Genomic DNA, 18007 nt, shown 5'->3' on the forward strand with positions numbered 1-18007 from the left:
CAAAAAAAGATTAACTTTCCTGAGTTCATATTTAGGGTTTCTTCTTCTTGCCTGACCTACCTCTTGGATTATCGTCCCCTTTGTCTTCAATAACCAGTTAAACCAGCAACCACACCATCTTCTAAACTTCACGATCTTTCCTCAGAAATCAATAAACATTTATTTTAAAGCTGTTTATTTCAACTTCCAATCAGAAACTGGGAACATAGCACCAGTTAATACTGTTACACTGAGCTCGATATAGTGTATTTCAATGGAAAGGGACATGTTAATGTACAGTTTAGCAGGTGTTTTTGATATAAGTGTTGTTATTATTAAATACATGAAAAAATATTAAATATAATTTAATAACAGAAGTACAGAGATAATAATCTGGATCTTTTTTATTTTTAAATACAGTGACGATTTAGTTTTGCTTTGATTGATTGACAAAATACATGTTTTCACAGAAAAGTAAATAAATTTGGCTGCTATTATTTGCAAATATCAACCCCAAAAAACATATAAAAAAGGCTAATTCTTTGAGAAGCATATAAAAGAAAGCAAGAAAAATATTTTTAAGTAATACTTTCAGTTAAAGCCAAAAAACAAGAAGACGTTAAATCAACTCCATAGATCACATGTTCCTATGATTTCTTCTGACTGTTAGGATAATCTAAATGTCGTTCTTCCTGTGTTTAACAGAACACACAACTCCTGATTTTGGTCTGAGGGTCCCAGTGTCCTCAATCTCAAAGGTCTGTCCCGGAACCAGCTCCCAGTTGAACCTCTGGATCAGCTTGGCCATCACCACTTTAGCCTCCATCTGAAAACAAGCACACACTCATTTAGCTTTTGTCCCAATTGTTGTGTGTGTTATGGGTCAAACTATGTTTTTATTAACAAGCTCCACCCACCTGAGCAAAGTTCTGTCCCAGGCATGAGCGCGGACCGAGGGCAAAGGGGTAGTAGCAGTAATAAGGCCTTGTAAAACAAACAGATACGAGATTATTATTATTTTACACTTCTGCTTTTAGTTAAATCCGATCATTTGCAGATGACATGATTTAATTTAGAAAAGGAATTACAGATGTAAATGAAAAGACTCATTCAATGAAATGAAGTATAGTGGCGCACATGACCCATGTGGAAGCATTTATTTTGCCGGAATCCATACACAACCGTATAATGAGACAGCATTACCTGTAGATATCAGTAGTGAGGAAATAGGACGGGTCATTGATATATCTTAAAATGATTGTTGCAGGAAACAAACATCCATTCAGGACAATCTCAAACTTTTTGGGGGGGATGTCTTCTACTTACTTTGGAGCATCAGGGTGAAATCTGTCGGGATCAAACTTCAGTGGATCCTTAAAGAACCTCTCCAGTCTTCCACACACATAGGAGCTGAACTGGATTGTAGAAAACAAAATTTATTTTTAATGTCATTTGTGCTTTCTTGTTACTAAATAATGACCACTTGACTTAAACTCAAAACTGTAAAACTCATAAATCTCACCATTAAAGAGGTTCCAACAGGGATGCGGATGCCATCAATGGTGATTTCTTCTCCGAGTTCCCGGGAAGTTCCGGGTGCTGTCGAATACAATCTAAGAGTCTCCTTTAGAACCTGAAACAGAGAAGATAAAAAAAATCCAAAAAGACAACTACCTTTGAAGCAAAATACTTTTTTTTGGTCTTTTTTCTACACACACTGGAGTAAGTTTGGCTACAAATGAGTGCTTTAATAATGGTGTATCATGTTAGAAGTACTAGACAAAAGATTAAGAACTATTGAGCAGCCTGAATTATAAACAAGAATAGGAAACTGTGATGCTTAAACAACACAATAGTAGGTGTTCTCAGTTTCCAAGTGTATTGTAAAACAGTGTGAGAAAAACTTGTCCCATTTTTTCAGTGCTTGATGACAAAAAATGGGAATATGAGAATTCCCGTGTTTTAAATTTAGTTTTGATTCACATTTTTTCAGAGTATTTTAGAGTTTTGAGCATAAAAACTGAAAAGTCCTACTCTAAAGTGTGTTAGATGTTGGAGAAACAAATCCAAAGGAACACCAACAATATTTCAGTACCTGTGAGAGGTAGACCAACTTCCCAAGGTCGTCGTAACTTATTTCCTGTTTCATCCCAATGACTTCTTCCACTTCTTTCCTCAATCTATAAGATGATATATTTTTGAGAAACATTTCTAGTGACAAGCAAATTCTTGTGTTTTTGTTAGGTTGTTACTTTTCTTGGATTTCAGGGTGTCTTGTGAGCTCCATGATGCAAAAGGCCAGTTGATTTGCTGTTGTTTCCTGCCCTAAAGAAGAAAAAGGACAGTGCATTTAAAAATCATGCAATGGCGTAAATATCTATTGATCTTTGTGATAAACAGATGCCCTTGCAATGACCTTACCCGCAATAAAGAAAGTCACAAAATTGTCCAACATGAACTCTTCATCTTCTTCGGTCATGGTTTCCTCTGAATAAACAAAACAAATGAAAATAACTCAAATGTGACAGTAAATTCAGCAGAATTCAGGGAGATATCCTGACCTGCAGCAGACGTTTTGATGATCTGCGTGAGGATGTCCTTTGGGACTTCTTCCCCATTTTGCATTGCCGTTTTTCGTTGGTGAATCCATTTGGCTCCGGTTGAACGCAACAAGTGGCAGGCTTCCCTCACTTCCTTCACAAAGGGTCTGTTCTTCGGTTTTAACTGGAATTATAGCATTATGATAGCAAACTGGTACTGTTGATGACTTTTCTTGGCTCTAACTTTTACCTGAAAGAAGCCATCTCTGACGTAGTACGTCATCCCTCTAAGACAAACTTCAATGGCTTTTGGGAAGGGGGACGTCGTGTTCAGGAGGTCCAATTCCACACCAAAAGCAACCTAGAAGTTTTTATTGACATTTTAAATTTAAATTTGCTCTGTAAATTCCAAAAAAACAATTTTTAATACCTTAGCTATGACATCAAGAGTCACACAGTTTACAAGTTGGAGCATCTTTGCTTCCATGTTTTTATCGGCGATTTCTGAGAGTCTTTCCATCATTTTCTCAGCTCTTTCGTTGAAGGTTCCCATCAGACCTCTCAGATATCTGAAAGAACCATAATAAATAAATAAATAAATAACATTGGTGGGTAATAGAACATCAATGAGTCCTAATACTCAGGAACGTACAAGCTGCTGAATGCGGGGTCCATGATCCGGCGCTGTTTGTACCACATTTCATGATCTTGTGCGGTTATCAGACCATTGCCTAAAAACCTGTCAACACACAAGATAATTGATCCTTAACCGAGATCAGGTAGGTTACAGCAGGGGTGTCCAAATCAATCGCACAAGGGGCCAAAATCCAAAACACACCTGAGGTTGCGGGCCGAACAGGATAAACATTTATTAAACACTCTAAAACTACATTTTTAAAACTTTAAAACTGTAACTTTTTAACATAATTATAAACAAGTATATCTGTGATAATGATAGTGTGAATGCTGTAAGCTGAATATGATAACTGAAGGTACTGAACTTGATTGCTACACTGAAGCTGATAATCATGGATTACCTTTTGCCGAACAAATAAAAGAGCTTCTTGTAGGTGGATCCATCCTTTGGGTGCTTTGCTGACATCAGGACTTCCTGAAATGATCAGAACCTCAACTCTTTGATCTACTTCTCAGGTGAGGCAACAGGTGTTTACCTTGGTGGCTTCTGGACAGGCGACATTCAAAATAACTAAATGCAGACCATTAATTCTATAGACAGGACCATAGATCTCCGCCCTGAAAATCAACGGGAAAAGTTTCACTTTGGAACAATTCGGTTATGATCAATTATTTTTAAAAAATATTTTAATGAATGACCATTCCAAGAATTTATCGTGCAGCATTCCTCCCTCTCTCATTATCCGCAGGATTGTTGGTGAATGTCCTAAAAGGAAACTGAGGGGAAAAACATAAAAACAACTCACCATAACAATCAGCGTACAGGGGATAATGATACCTGTTTGAACATACCTGTCCCTCGGAGGTCCGGGAATGTGGTCATACTTCATGTGAGTGTACTTGATGTACAAACAGTAACCCAAAAACGCGACGAGAAGGAGAATTAAAAGCGCAATAAACGCGTTTGAAAGGACATTGGAAAGAAGGTCGAAGAACGCCATGGCGGAGAAGATGTCCCGACAAAGTTTCCTGAAAGATTCAGCGCGAAGAACTACAAACTAACGAGCTGCCCTTTGTACGCACCAAGATTACATAAGTCTACCATAAACAGAACTTCGAAGAACTGTGGAAACTTTTGTGTTTAAAAAGGAAAATTTGTCTGATTTGTGAAGCCGAATTTTAGCTCAACGGCTTTGAAATCCGCTTTGAAATGCGGAGTTCCGGGATCGAGTGCAGGCACGTTTCCTAAATGAGAGTTTTTCTTTTTTTTTCTTCTTCTTTTTTTTTTCATTCTGAAGGTCGTCACATTTTGTAAAAAAAAAAAATAAAAAAAATATGTAAATACATTTAGTGAACAACAACATTCTTACAAGTAATTTTGCATAAAATAATAAATCAAAATTATCAAATAAAAGCTATGGCTCTTATTCTGGAGAAAAATCAAATAATCAGAAGCTTAGGTTAAATATAAAATACATTCTTTCACATTATTTCTCTAATTTGTTTGTGAAAAAAATGTGTTGATAAGGGGTGTGTGACACACAAAGAAGAGAGAAAACTGGACCAATATCGTATTTCAATTTATCATTCATTTTGGGACACATATAATAAAAAGTAAGTGTCATAGAAGATTGATGACGTTGGCATATCTTTGTCCCTTAGTTTCCCTCTTGTGGTTATTTCTGTGACGTTCAGTCATGATCTGCAAGTTCTCCAGCTATCTCTTTAGCGAACCGACTACTCGGTAGTGTTATCACGTTTGACTTGATTCCTGGGATTTCAACGATAACAGCTTGAATAAACTCCTGACCTCAAGCTTAAAGGCTTCAGGTAGAACTCATCAAACACATGAAGAACTTGACACGAGTGCAACCAGAAAAGAAACCAGTAGTGATCAGAAATGCTTGTAGACACTGATGCATCAGATACTTTCCACCATGTTGGGTTGAAGGACAAAGGTCTATAATATGACATTTCTTATTATTCATTTCAGGCTTCTCCACTTCTTTCTGCAACCTATAAAGAAAGAAAACTCTTGTGTTTTACACTTTTTACTTTTCCAGGTTTTCAGGGCGTCGATCTCTATGATGCAAAAACCCAGTTGATTGACGGTTGTTTCCTGCCCCCCAAAATTAAGAAATCAATGAAAAATCCTTTGATACTATTTTAGAAATAATAAAGAATATATATTTATTGGTCTTTTTGATGCTATGATTTCAGGCCAAGTGCAATAAGTGTCCATCTATCCATTTTCAGAAGCTGCTGTAGCCCTATTTGGGTCATAGGATTGGGTAGAGTTGTGTATCCACCCTGACCTGGTCACCAGTCTGATTCTTCACTGGGCCACACAACACACTCACACCTAGGAGCAAATTCAAGTCAACAATTAACCAATGAAGCTTTTGGATTGTAGAAGGAAACCGATATGCCTGGAGAAAAGTCACGTATGTATGAAAGGAACATGCTCCAAGAAAAGTAAACTAGCACCAATAAAAGATGGAATTCCAAGTAATTGCAGGCAAAAGTTGTTTCACATTTACTGTTACTTTTTTCATCTCAATGGCAAAATGTGCATTTAAATAGGATAAGTGACACATATAAGTTCATTTATGTCTTGAATTTTATTTATCTAACATTGTTTTCATAATGATAGCTTCATATCTTGATCTAAAGTCTGGAACCCGTCCTACTACTGAACACTTGAGATTGAATAGAACATGAAGAGTAAAGGAGGGACAGAAATGGGTCAAAAACAGCCTTTGAAGATGGACCTCATCCAGATCTTCTGCTGCAGCTGGAAAGGACAAATCAAAGGATTATTAAGAGATCCAACAAGACGGACATCAGTACACTGTAAACTGTTGGATCCTTGCAAACATTTCAAAACTTGTTCTTAAACATTCCAGGTATTTTTCAGGCTGGAAGTTGTTTTATGTTTCCAAGTCTTTCTAGTCAAGATATTTTGTCTCATTAAGACCCAAAAATAAGGAAACTATCACTAAAAGTGGTAAAAATCTTCATGTTCGATACTCTTTATAATAAAAAAAATGTATTTTAGACTCAAAAAACTTTTTTTCTTTTAAAGTAAGTTTGTTGCAAAATGAGTTATTTCCACTAATTTTTTGAGAATGTAATCAAAATAAGCTGCAATTAACCTCTAAACGCCTGAATTTATGTCCAGCTCTGAAAAAAGATATTCACTTATATTTTTGCTTCTAAGTAAATTCTACATGTAGGTCATTTTATTGCTAATTTGGTTTGTCGCATATTTGAGACAACAAGTATTAAGGGGTTAAGTGCATGAAAACTCAACAAATTCAAGAGAATCTGTCTTACAGTTATCTTTTTAACCTTATTTTTCCCTTTTTGTGAAAGTATTTATTTCTAAATTTGATTTCCCTCCATAAGATTTCTTGTTAAGTTATAATTTTACCGCCTTCTAATGATTTTCTTCTGAAGATAAGAGTTCTTTTCCTACTTTAGGTCAACTCTTCTTGCAGTGTAGATACTAACACCATGTATTAAAGAACACAGTGAATCTCCAGTCATTCAATCAAGAATCAATAAAAAAGCTGCAGGTGAGAGGTCGTACTGATCACTTACACGTCAGGGTAGGTAAGGGTGAAGTATTACGGATTTTTCATTTCTTGACGTTGCTCGAACCTTCTGAGCCGCTTTACGGTTGGTGCTTGTACCAGAATACTCTACAAACCCAAAAGTAAACGTCTTTATCTTCTGATGTTGAATAGATAAAAGTGGTTTTGTGGCTTTAAAACTTTTAAAAGTTAGTCCAGAGTTATACTGTCTTCGTCATCCTCCCTTGAATTCGTTTTCAGAGGTAACTCCACCAAAAAAAAAAATGGAAACGGGGAGAATATTGCCAACTAGAGCATGAAGTTGTGTAGATTGATGCGTGAAGTACACCCCCCCCCCCTTCAGCTGGTGAAGCAGGAAGAGCCTTTTATGCAATTACACTCATTTTCAAGGATAACGTGATGATATATGAGTCAGCACAGGATCTCCAGTCTGTGTGGGAGAAATAAACAGTCAGTGATGCAGACGGACATCGCTAATCAAATGCATCATTATGTTTAAGCGTGTAAGAGACATAAAGCCTGTTGAGAATGCTAAAACGAGCGGAACGGGTGCGACTAAGTGAGTGTGAGAGTTGTGACTCTGAATGTGAAAACTCTAGTCCTCTTTGAGATCTGAATCTAAATCTGTTATTAATTGTATACCAAGATTTAATCATGAAAAAAAGATAAAGTGAGGATTCAGAAACTATTACTGGTGTTTTGGTCCATTCCTTCGGACAACTTAGGCCCTAAAAGTTTCCATAAAGCAGTTATCACTTGTGTTTTGGGTCATCTTCTGCTCCAGTCTTTAAATTTCAATACTTCCTGTGCAGCAAAGCAACTCCAGACCATGATCAAACCTCCTCCGTGCTACACAGAAGGGACAGTCTTGTCAAGTTTTGCTTCTTAGAGCTAAGAGTTGATGTTTTCAAAAATGTAATCTATCCTAAAAACATTACCTCAGAAACTTTAAAGCTTTTCATTTCATTGTGTTGTCTTAGAGTGTGTATCCTTTTCAATCGTCTCCTGAGAAATCTGTTCAGACTGTGAGATCTTTGATGTTTTTGAAGATTATTCTGGGCGTTTTGGTTTCTGTTTTTATGATCCGTTATCAGTTTTTCCTTTGGCCTGTTGGATTTTCATCTTTGGTTTCTCTTAAGGAAACTTAGTGTCTTCGGTAGTCTCTTTTATCTGGTACAAACAACTTTTTCCACATCTGTCCATCTTTCCTTGCATTCGGGTTTTGTTAGGTGTGAGTACAGAGTTCTTTTCTTTTTTTTTTGTCTTTCTATTAAACGTTTTCTCTCACTCATGAACAAGACTCCAATATATTAAACTCCTCCACCTTGGGTAGGAGCTCTACACCCAGCTGAAGAAAACAAACTACCTTTCTCGGGTCAAGGATCTGGACTCTCATCCCAGGCGCTTCACCACCCTAATGCTTGCTGGAGGTTCTGGCTCCATGAAGCTAACAGGACAACATCATCTGCAAGAACAGGAAACCCTGTTGACCCCAAACCAGATCCCCTCCAGCCCCTGGCTGTACATAGAAATTCTACCTTGTACTCACCCATCACCCTCCACAGGACACCACAGGGGACGCGATCAAATGCCTTCTCCTAAAGCACAGCTGTCGATTTGATCTTTATTCCAATATTCCTCTGTTTCCATGACCCAAAGAATGAGGTTCTGAGTACAAGCCTCCTCCTTAGGGTGACTCCCTCAGAGATAAGAACATTAGAGGAGGTTTGGAGTAACGTATACTGACTCCTCCATAATGTGAGGAGTCAGCTGAGGTAGTTTGAGCATCTGGTCCAGATGGTTGGATGGCACCAGAGAAGACCAAGGACAAGCTGGAGAGACTATGTCTGTCGGATGGCTTGGAAACGCCTAGGATGGACGGATGGACGGATGGACAAACAGACAAATAGATGGATGGATGGATGGATGGACGAACGGACGGATGGGTGGGTGCATGAATGGATGGATGAATGGATAGATGGATGGATGGATGGATGGATGGATGGATGGATGAGATAACAGATGGATGGATGGATGGAGAGACGGATGAGATAACAGATGGATGGATGGACGGAGAGACGAACGGATAGGTGGGTGGAAGGATGGATAGACAGAAGGATGGATGGATGGACGGATGGATGTATGGACGGTCAGACGGGATGATGGATGGATGGATGGACAGATGGATGGACGAACGGATGGGTGGGTGGATGGATAGATGGATGGATGGATGGATGGATAGATGGATAGATTAAACTAATAAAAAGTTGTAGGGTTAAAGCTGCAGCATGCAGGTGCTTTTTTCATGGTTTTTCTTTCCTACATTTTTTTTTTAAAAAAGGTCAAATCATATTTCATCCTATGCATGTTTTCAGAATAAAGCTTTTCAAAATATGGTCAGATTTTCCAGTTTGACAGACAAAATATCAAATAGTTCACATTGACCTAAGCAGATGTAGAAAACTTTATGAATTGAATCTAAAACTTAAATTAAAAGTCCAAAAGTTAATGTACTTACTTCTTGTGACCAGCAGGTGATGATATTTCCAAATTTTCCTCTCAACATCTTCACACACTTCTTCTAATGTAGACTTTATTCTCATCCAAATGTGTTTAAGGAGAAAATCTTCACATTTTTTTCCTGATTTAAGACCAAATTCTCACCCACTGCTTTGGGAGCTTCATACCTGTAGCTCACATTGTCCCCAACAACCTTCAGGGCTGTCTGCATTCTTATCTTGAAAAGAGCAATCATCTTCCTGGATTGGCTCTGGAAGCACTGCATGCTGGGGGCTGTTTGATGTTGTTATGTCTGGCTGGCTGCCGCTGCAGGACCTCCAAACCTGGCGGCCCCTCGCACGTCCAAAGGGGGTCGTGCTGGCTGTTCTTTAGATCATATTATCAGTAAACAGGAGCAAACAAACAAGCGTTTGTGGTTCATCCAAAGAATGTGAGTCAACCAAAGGAAATGGATGTCCAGTGGTGGAATTTGGATTTTTCATCACCTTCAACAGGCTTTGATGATCGACTGAGTGAGGAATAATCTAATATATCTGGTGGTTTTAAATGTTTATGCAAAAGATGTGTAAACATTATTTTGTGCAAATAGATAATAGCTAAATACTAATGTGATTCAAGTGTATTTTATGATTTCATGGCATGCTGAGAATACATTTAAGAAGTGGTATACTGCCTTTTTTGGGGATAAACCCTTATAATTTTACATATATATCTTTTTGCAGGTGGTTCGTTTGTGCTCCTGTCTTTAGCAGTGGACCTCGCCTCTGGCTCGTCTCGCTCCCCCAGTTGTCCCCTAGTTCCATCTGGAAGACACACGTGCTGCACTATTCAAACATGTAGTTGTAGAGTTAGATAAGCTGATATTTCTTTGACAGTCCTGGTATATCGCCTGTCCGTCCGGTGTGATTTTCAATCTATAGTCTCTAGAGAAATAGATTTTAGAGCGAAGGTTCAGACTCAGCTGACTGTGACGTGTCTGAGAAAAGTTTGGTCTTATCTGCTTCGGACACTTGATGCCTCGGTTGGCGTTTCTCCATTGTTGTTTTGTGTTTGCTGGTGTCAGCGGTTCACACAATGAGTCAGGTCAAAATGAAACCAGGCTCTGAGGAACGTCAACAAAACTGTTTCAATCTCCTATTTTTGTTTTATTGCATGCTTGTCGTCTTCTGTGGAGTATATATATTTATTGGTTTAATAGTGATCACATTTTTATTTATTATTGTTAATATTTTTCTTCCATAGCTGTTTCTTCAGCTCTTTCAGCTATTTAGCTCATTTTGCTGTTAAAATATTCAGCTCTTTTTATGCTAGCTTTTTCAACTGTTATAGCAGCTACTAAAGATTTCTAGGCTATTTTGGGGTTTAGCCTGATGCTAACTGTTTTGGATAAGTTTTTTAGGCTAATTTAGAATTTAGCTAATATTTCAGCTACATGCTAGCTGTTTCGGCTAATTTATGATATTTTCAGTTTTTTATGCTATTTTGGATCTGAGCTAATATTTTAGCTTTGTGCTAGTTGTTTTGGCTAAATTACACAGTTTACCATTCTTCCTAGGTTAATTTGGCATTTAGCTCAAATTTCAGCTATATGCTAGCTGTTTTGGCTAATTTAGATTTTTTTTAAAATTTTTTTAGGGTAAATTGGAGTTTAGCTAATATTTCAGCCTCATGCTAGGTGTTTTGGCTAAATTCTACATTTTACCGTTTTTTGTTTGTTTGTTTGTTTTTGGCTAATTTGGCATTTAGCTCAAATTTCAGCTACATGCTAGCTGTTTTGGCTAATTTAGATTTTTTTCAGTTTTTTAGTGTAATTTGGAGTTTAGCTAATATTTTAACCTCATTCTGGGTGTTTCGGCTAAATTCTATATTTTACCGTTTTTTTCCCCTTTTTTATTTAATTTGGCATTTAGCTAATATTTCAGCAATATGCTCACTGTTCTGGCTAATTTAGAATTTTTTTTCAGTTTTTTAGGCTAATTTGTATTTTGCTAATATTTTAGCTAGCTATCAACTTCAGCATTTTCAGCCTTTAGCGTCATTGTTTTTAGTTATCAATTTCAGCATCTTCAGCTATTAGCACTATTCTTCAGTGGCTACATTCAGCTTACAGCATTATCACATGTAATGCTACACCTATCTAGTTTTTAAAATGTTTTAGTATTTTATGTAAGAGTACATAAATGAATAATTTTAAATGTGGCTATGTGTGGCTTTCTGGAAAACCATAAATGTTGACGTTAAGGCTGTGATTATTACACCTTTTCTGTTGGCCTACAAACCGACCCCGGCCCCCCATTAGAGAAGAAAACAGTTATGTGGCCCTCACAAGAAAAAGTTCGGGGACGTCTGGAGTATAGGAAGAACAGACCTGAGAAAAAATGTATTCGCTTTCCCACATAGGAAGCTCTTTGTTTTTTCGACGTCCTCCTGGAAGGCGGCTGGGTTTGGAGATTAGTGGTGTTGATCATCCCAGAACAAGGCCTTCTTCTGTGTCAAGCTGGCGGAGGTATGGGAGAATTCAAGCTCTGCATAATCCATAAGGTTCTAAGATCATCTGGCATTCTGCTACAGGTTGAGCTGCTGAAGCATGCGCGTGGATCGTATGCGCAGACGTGTGCGGAGGTGCTCTGCTCCCTCCATGGGGGGTTGGAGTAACGGGAGTAGCGGGGTCCTCAAAGGGCCGCGGCTGTGCGGGGTCAACGAGCCGCAGAACACCCTGAGGAAATCTCATTTTCCTGCCAGCCTACAAAAGTAAACAAATCTTCAACCACGGAGGGCTGGCACCAGGTCTGGGCCAGCGGCGCCACGTCTGAACGCATGAAACATCCACCGGGCTGAAGCTGAGGGCGCCCGACAAAAGACTCCTGGACCATAAATCAGACCTGTCACTTTGCTTTTGTAAAACAATTCCCCACAAAGGAACTGGATTTGGATCGCTTTGGACCTGAGAGTAACCACATCACACCGCCGCTGTGGCGGCGCGCACACGCCCTCGATAAGCCGTTAAAGACAATTCCAAAATGCATCTGCCCTTCATTCAGATAACATCTCGTGGTAACCGCCCCTCTCTTTCATGTTCCCCGTCCCAGTTTTCTCCTCCGTCCACATCTGCGGTTATTTATCTGTTATTCTGGAGCGGCAATGTGGTCAGCATGTGTCTGGCTTCCCTCCACTGCACAGTTCTCGTCTGCACACCAGCTCACCCTCTTCTGTAGCATTAATTGATTTCTGTCGATGGAAAATATTCCATCGTCCAGGTGAAAGTGAGCATCAAGAGCAGACTTCATAAACACAAATATGTGAAGGGGCTGTCTAAGCCTGGTGGATTTGAGTTACTCTGACCTCTGAACCTTTAAATCCCTGTTATTAAATCCGGTGTAGGGGCTATAGATCAACCCAGGAACTAATCATAGCTGGAACTGGAGGAATAAGAGCCTTAAGAGGTAATGTCTAGAGCATTTTTTTCCTAAAACCACCAAAAAGTTAGTTGAAAAATGTTTATCTAGAAATAAAGAAACCCTTTAGGGAAGTGGCGCCGTAATTGATTCCTGTCATCGCCGGCTCAGGATCTGTCGGATGTGGAAATTTGAGAAACATCGCGACCTCATTAATTCTTACCAATTCTAAACGTTAACTTCAGAACTATCCTTTATTGGTTTAAGTTGATCAAAGGAAAAAAGAGGTCCTCTTTTTATTTATTTTTTATTTTTTTGTCTTTTCGATGGAAATTTTCACAGTTTGTGGCTACTGCGGGTGTGGAAATATGGGGTAAGATAGCTGTCAAAAATTAATATATTCGCAAAGACAAATAAAGAAAAAATCATATTCATAAATACAAAGTTGTGCACAAATGTATATTTTGTGTACAAATTTGCTAAAAAAAAAGTATGACTACAACATTTAGTTGTACGACGGTCTTTATGAAAACTTTTCCTTTTTATAGCCATCTAACCTCATATGGAAAGAAGACAACCAGGTAGTTAATGAATGCAATGTTTTATATATATATATATAGATGTATATTTTCCATTCTCATTACAGATTCAACACAATAAAACAACATTTTCCCTTTCGTTAATGGGTGCCTTCATTTTTCAGTCCGTCAGTGCACCATGTTAAGTGTCAATTCAAACTTTTAAAAAAAGATAAACAGACAAATAAATACTGTACAACATCACATATGTAATACTAGTTTCAGAAAATCACAAAAGTTACATGCGTTTCTTGACACTTTATGCACCGTCATGGAACCGTCCCTTCACAATAACACTTTAGCGGGAGAGTAAAGTGCCTTACTTTATGATTAGGGATCCTAAAAGCAACCTAGAAATGACAAGAGACGGAGGGGACGAATCCTAAATCCAGCCGCTTTCTACAACATCCCAAAGATGGACGAGGTAAAAGGAAATCCGCTTTGTTCCCCTGAGAAGAATGCTCCGATTGAGCGGTTTTATCTTCCAGATCTGATAAGATCTGATAAAACTGAGCTTCCTCCAAACAATTTTGAAAGATTGAAGACTAAAATGTGCATCACAGTGAAACATGTAGCAGCTTTTTTTGATCTTCCGTTCCCACGCGAGATTTTTCTTTTACTCAATCTAAACTTGACGAAGAGGGAGAAGAAAGCAGTAGGTGGGCATTCTTACAGGCGCCAAAAGAGCCACGGACTGTGAAAATAAACAGTTTGATGAAACGCCAGATGTGGCAGGGAATCGGACAAACACATTTCCTTCATTTTTATTTTTCCTCTCTTGTTTTCAAGCCTGTAAGTCGGGGCTAAAATCTGGACAACGTCTCCACGTCTCTGTTTTTCAACGCGGAATAGCTCGGGGTTATGTTTCAGAATATCAAGGCAGTCTGTCCCTTCTCAAGTTAGGATCGGAGCCTCCGACTCTGAGGAAAGTGGCAGTTTTGGCTCTGGTCCCTCAGTACTCCCTGGCTTCTTCCAGTTCATTCATGAAGACATCTTCGTGGGGGTTTTCCGGGCAACGCAGTCCGTTATTTGGAGGCCGCACGGCATGGAAGCGGCTCCAGTCCCCTTTGCAGAGGATCCAGGGCAGCACGTCGACTTTGAAGTGCAGCTCGTGGGAAAACTCGGTGCTGATTAAGTTTGGCGTGCCAGCGCCTTTCCCGCGCGTGATCAGCCGCCCGCGGTCGTCATAGCAGCACTGCTGCGCTGCCAGGGTGGACGAGTCGCCGGAGAGCGCCGAGCGGATGCAGTTTCGGGCCGAAGGCTTGTAAACATCCAGGCGCTCCTTGGGGCCGCTGGCATCGCGCCAGCGGAAGGGCCGGCCGTGGCTTTCGTCGTAGACGCTGACCACGGTGTATGCCACTTCGAACGGGAAGGAGCAGGGGCAGCTGGGAAGCTCGGACATGACCTGATGGAGGTATCTCTGCAGGAAGTCGCTCTTGCAATTGAGCCACTTTTCACAACTGTCCACATCTGATGAGAAGAAGCAAAGTCTTAAGTTAAGAATGAACATCTTAGAACAGATCTAGTTAACCCTATTACTTCTTTGCTTGTTGTTCAACAATTGGTGGGACCTGATCGTCGTGGATTTTGTGGTACAATTAATCCATCTTCTCCCGCTTATCTGGGACTGGTTCACGGGGGCAGCAGTCTAAGCAAAAATACTCAGACTTCCCTGTCCCCGGTCACTTCCTCCAGCTCTTCTGAGGGGGACCCCAAAGTGTTCCAAGGCCATCCAATTGACGTCCAACATGTCCTAGGTCTTTCCCGGGGCCTCCGCCCAGTGGAACATGCCCGGAACACCTCCACAGCAGCCAGCTAAGAGATTTCTCCAGCATGTCCTAGGTCTTTCCTGGGGCTTCTGCTTAATGGGACATGCCCGGAATATCTCCCCAGAGGCCAGCTGAGAGATGTAGTCTCTCCAGTAGGTACTGGATCTTTCCTGGGGCCTCCACCCAATGAGACATGCCCAGCACACCTTCCCGGAGGTCGAGTTAGGAGACATAGTCTCTCCAGTAGGTACTGGGTGTCCTGGGGCCTCCGCCCAGTCGAACATGCCCAGAACACCTCCCCAGTGGCCAGCTGAGAGACGTAGCCTCTCCAGTAGGTACTGGGTCTTTCCTGGGGCCTCCACCCAGTGGAACATGCCCAGAACATCTTCCCAGAGGCCTGGCTGGGAGACATAGTCTCTTGAGCGTGTCCTGGGTCTTCCCCGGGGCCTGCACCCAGTGGAACATACCCGGAACATCTCTCCAGAGGCCGGCTGAGAGACATACTCTCACCATCGTGTCCTGGGTCTTCTCCAGGGCCTCTGTCGAGTGGGACATGCCCGGAACACTTCCCCAGGGAGGCGTCCAGGAGGCATCAGGACCAGATGCCTGAGCCACCTTAACAGGCTCTTCTGGATAGAGAGGAGCAGCGGCTCTACCCTGAGCTCTCTCAGAGGGACCAAGCTTCTCAAACTATCTCTAAGGAAGCACCCAGCCACCCTCCTGAGGAAGCTCATTTCAGCTGCTTGTATTCGGGATCTCGTTCTTTCGGTCACAACCCAGAGCTCATGACCATAGTACTGGAACACAGATCCACTGGACCCCGCTCCTGTCGATCTCACCCTCCGATCTTTCCTCACTCGTGAACAGGACCCCAAGATATTTAAAGTCCTTCACCTGGAGATAACAAACTACCTTTTGTACCACAAAGCTGCATTTTGTGGTACAAGCATCAAATTTGGCATGATTGTGGCTGACAGACCCCTGTTTCAGAAAAGCAAGTTTACCACAAGAAAATCCAGTACATTTAATAGTAATCTGTAGGTTAAAGGACTCGATTTTGTATAATATATAAATAGTTAATAAAATGATTGGAATGGGACTTTAAAGCATAATTTTGTGTTTAAAGCTAAGAAACAAACTTTGATTCCAGACCGTACCTGTTCCAAACGGCTCTGTGCCGTTCTCCATCTCAAACGGAAAAGGTTCTACGACGGCGTTGACGTCACCTGCAAAAGAGAAACCCTTAAAAAAATGCAAAACTTTCTTCTTTTCATCTTCATCCTCACAGGTACAACACGTCGTCTCACCTGGACAGGGATCCAGGTCACACTTAGAAGCTTCGGTCAAAGTACAAGAGTAGCCGCAGGACTTGGTCCTCTTCTTCTCACCGTGTCCGCAAGTCACCGAGCAGGGAGACCAGGGCGTCCACTCATCCGAGTCCTTCTCTGCATGACACAAAACAGATTCCAAGTCACAAAACAGTCAGAGAAATATCACCTGAACTTTTATGGAATAAAAGACTTTCCAAGCAATACGATTAGAGGAGGGAGAGGAGCTGTGCTATGACTGCCCGCCTCCACCCTCTATACTTGTGGCGCTAATAACACCGAGAACAAACCAAGGCTGATTAAAGGCGAGGTGGATGCAGAAATACCAGCCTGGGTGTAGTCTTCTTCTTCTGTGGGCCGAGGCCGTCAGAGCCAGCGCCAGCTCCCAGGAGAGTCCTAATTACAGAAGATGCTAAGAGCTGCATCCTTTATTTACATCCAGATGCGATTGTTGGGAGTCTCTGCACATTTTTAAAACCTTTGTCTTTGAAGTTCTGAAGAGTTTAAGTCTCATTACGAGCTAAAAACTAAAAATAATTCTGATTTATTTGCTCCAAACTCTAAAGAAACTCAGATTTGGTTTGATATGATTTAAATGAAACCAATAAATGAAAATTATGATTTATGAATGAAGAATTTTGAATTATGATGATTTATTGTTCACATTTTGCTCTAAAATGAGTCATTTCCACTTATTATAGTCGTTTTAATCCACAATGTGGATCATGAAAACTCAAAGATGTGCTTAGAAATAGCAAAAAAAATACTAATAGGATCTTCAGTTTGAAGTATCTATCAGTGTTTTCCCTTTTTGAATGCTTATTGACATCATATGATGTGATTTCTTGTTAAGTTTTCCTATTTTTAGTCTAGTTTCAGAGCACTAGGACTCGCGTTCATCCAAATACTTCTCTTCTCTGACCGTGGACACCTCTTTTCTCTCATCGTTTACTATTTTTGTCACTGAATGAGTTGTCTGTCCCACATGAGACACAACACGAGGTCTGCAGGGCCCTCAAAAGCCCCCCCTCAAATTCTTGAACTGCCCTGAAAGGGCTGAGCCGCGGAGGGCCGGGAAGAGGGAGAGGATGAAAGAGCGTTCCCGTGTTCCCATTCTGCCCTCTAATTGTTGGGGATGGTTTGTCCCGGGAAACAGTGGCGGCCTCACGCTGCCATTAGCGAGCGCATCTTCAAAAGGTCGACCAGTGTCGACTTCAAAGGGACGGGCGGTCGAGTGCCCCCGCTGCCTCGGAGGATGACCTTCAGTTCTTCCTCCATCCTCTGAATCCTCATTTCAAACGCTCACCGTAGTAGCTCTGCATCGGGTCCCAGCCTTCGTTCCAGTGAGCGTCCCAGTCTCCGCCCACCCCACTGGGTAGGGGCTCCTCGCTGCCGTAGTCTAAGGAGTAGTCGTCCTCGCCGTCGTCCTCCTCGGTCTCCTCGGCGCCGGAGCGGCTGCTGGTGTCCTCGCTGGAGTCGGTGTAGCTCCAGAAGAGCGGCCAGAAGAGCTTCTGACCGCCGATCCAATCTACGGTGGAGGACGGGGAGGAGGGGGGCAGCCAGTCCTTGTCATTGGCCAGGTCCATCTCCACCTCCATCTGGGGGTCGTCCACCACCTCGATGGTTACCTGGGGGGTCAAGAGAGTCAATCAATTCTAATTCATGG

At 41.0% G+C, this 18007-nt stretch overlaps 2 protein-coding genes across 2 annotated transcripts in view; both read right to left on the reverse strand.

Annotated features, from left to right (window-relative positions):
* Positions 1-158: 158 nt before the first annotated feature.
* Positions 159-4753, reverse strand: LOC112157723 (cholesterol 24-hydroxylase). Its single transcript, XM_024290665.2, has 15 exons — positions 4008-4753; positions 3855-3932; positions 3692-3773; positions 3557-3630; positions 3172-3258; positions 2950-3088; positions 2770-2880; positions 2541-2703; positions 2401-2466; positions 2232-2304; positions 2075-2159; positions 1502-1612; positions 1306-1394; positions 897-963; positions 159-805 (listed from the first exon to the last, which is right to left on the reverse strand). The coding sequence occupies exons 1-15, from the start codon at positions 4154-4156 to the stop codon at positions 656-658; spliced, it is 1524 nt and encodes a 507-aa protein (XP_024146433.1). The 5' UTR covers positions 4157-4753; the 3' UTR covers positions 159-655.
* Positions 4754-13251: 8498 nt separating this feature from the next.
* The window catches only part of ism2b (isthmin 2b), an 11048-nt gene continuing 6292 nt past the window's right edge, over positions 13252-18007 (reverse strand). Inside the window, exons 3-6 of the mRNA XM_024290909.2 lie at positions 17648-17969; positions 16321-16458; positions 16171-16239; positions 13252-14714 (exon numbers count right to left, since the gene is read on the reverse strand). Coding sequence (XP_024146677.1) covers positions 14197-14714; positions 16171-16239; positions 16321-16458; positions 17648-17969 — 1047 coding nt within the window. The 3' untranslated portion in view covers positions 13252-14196. The remainder of the gene's footprint in view (positions 14715-16170; positions 16240-16320; positions 16459-17647; positions 17970-18007) is intronic.

This window comes from Oryzias melastigma, linkage group LG24 (assembly GCF_002922805.2).
Source record: "Oryzias melastigma strain HK-1 linkage group LG24, ASM292280v2, whole genome shotgun sequence".
NCBI classification, from domain to species: Eukaryota; Metazoa; Chordata; class Actinopteri; order Beloniformes; family Adrianichthyidae; genus Oryzias; species Oryzias melastigma.

Excerpts from the sequence above, each read along its gene's own strand:
- LOC112157723 (XM_024290665.2), bottom strand. The coding sequence starts at position 4,156 with ATGGCGTTCTTCGACCTTCTTTCCAATGTCCTTTCAAACGCGTTTATT. Across the intron at positions 2,305-2,400 it reads TGTGACTTTCTTTATTGCGG|GGCAGGAAACAACAGCAAAT; the intron begins GTAAGGTCATTG and ends TTTCTTCTTTAG. Across the intron at positions 964-1,305 it reads TTTCACCCTGATGCTCCAAA|GCCTTATTACTGCTACTACC; the intron begins GTAAGTAGAAGA and ends TTGTTTTACAAG.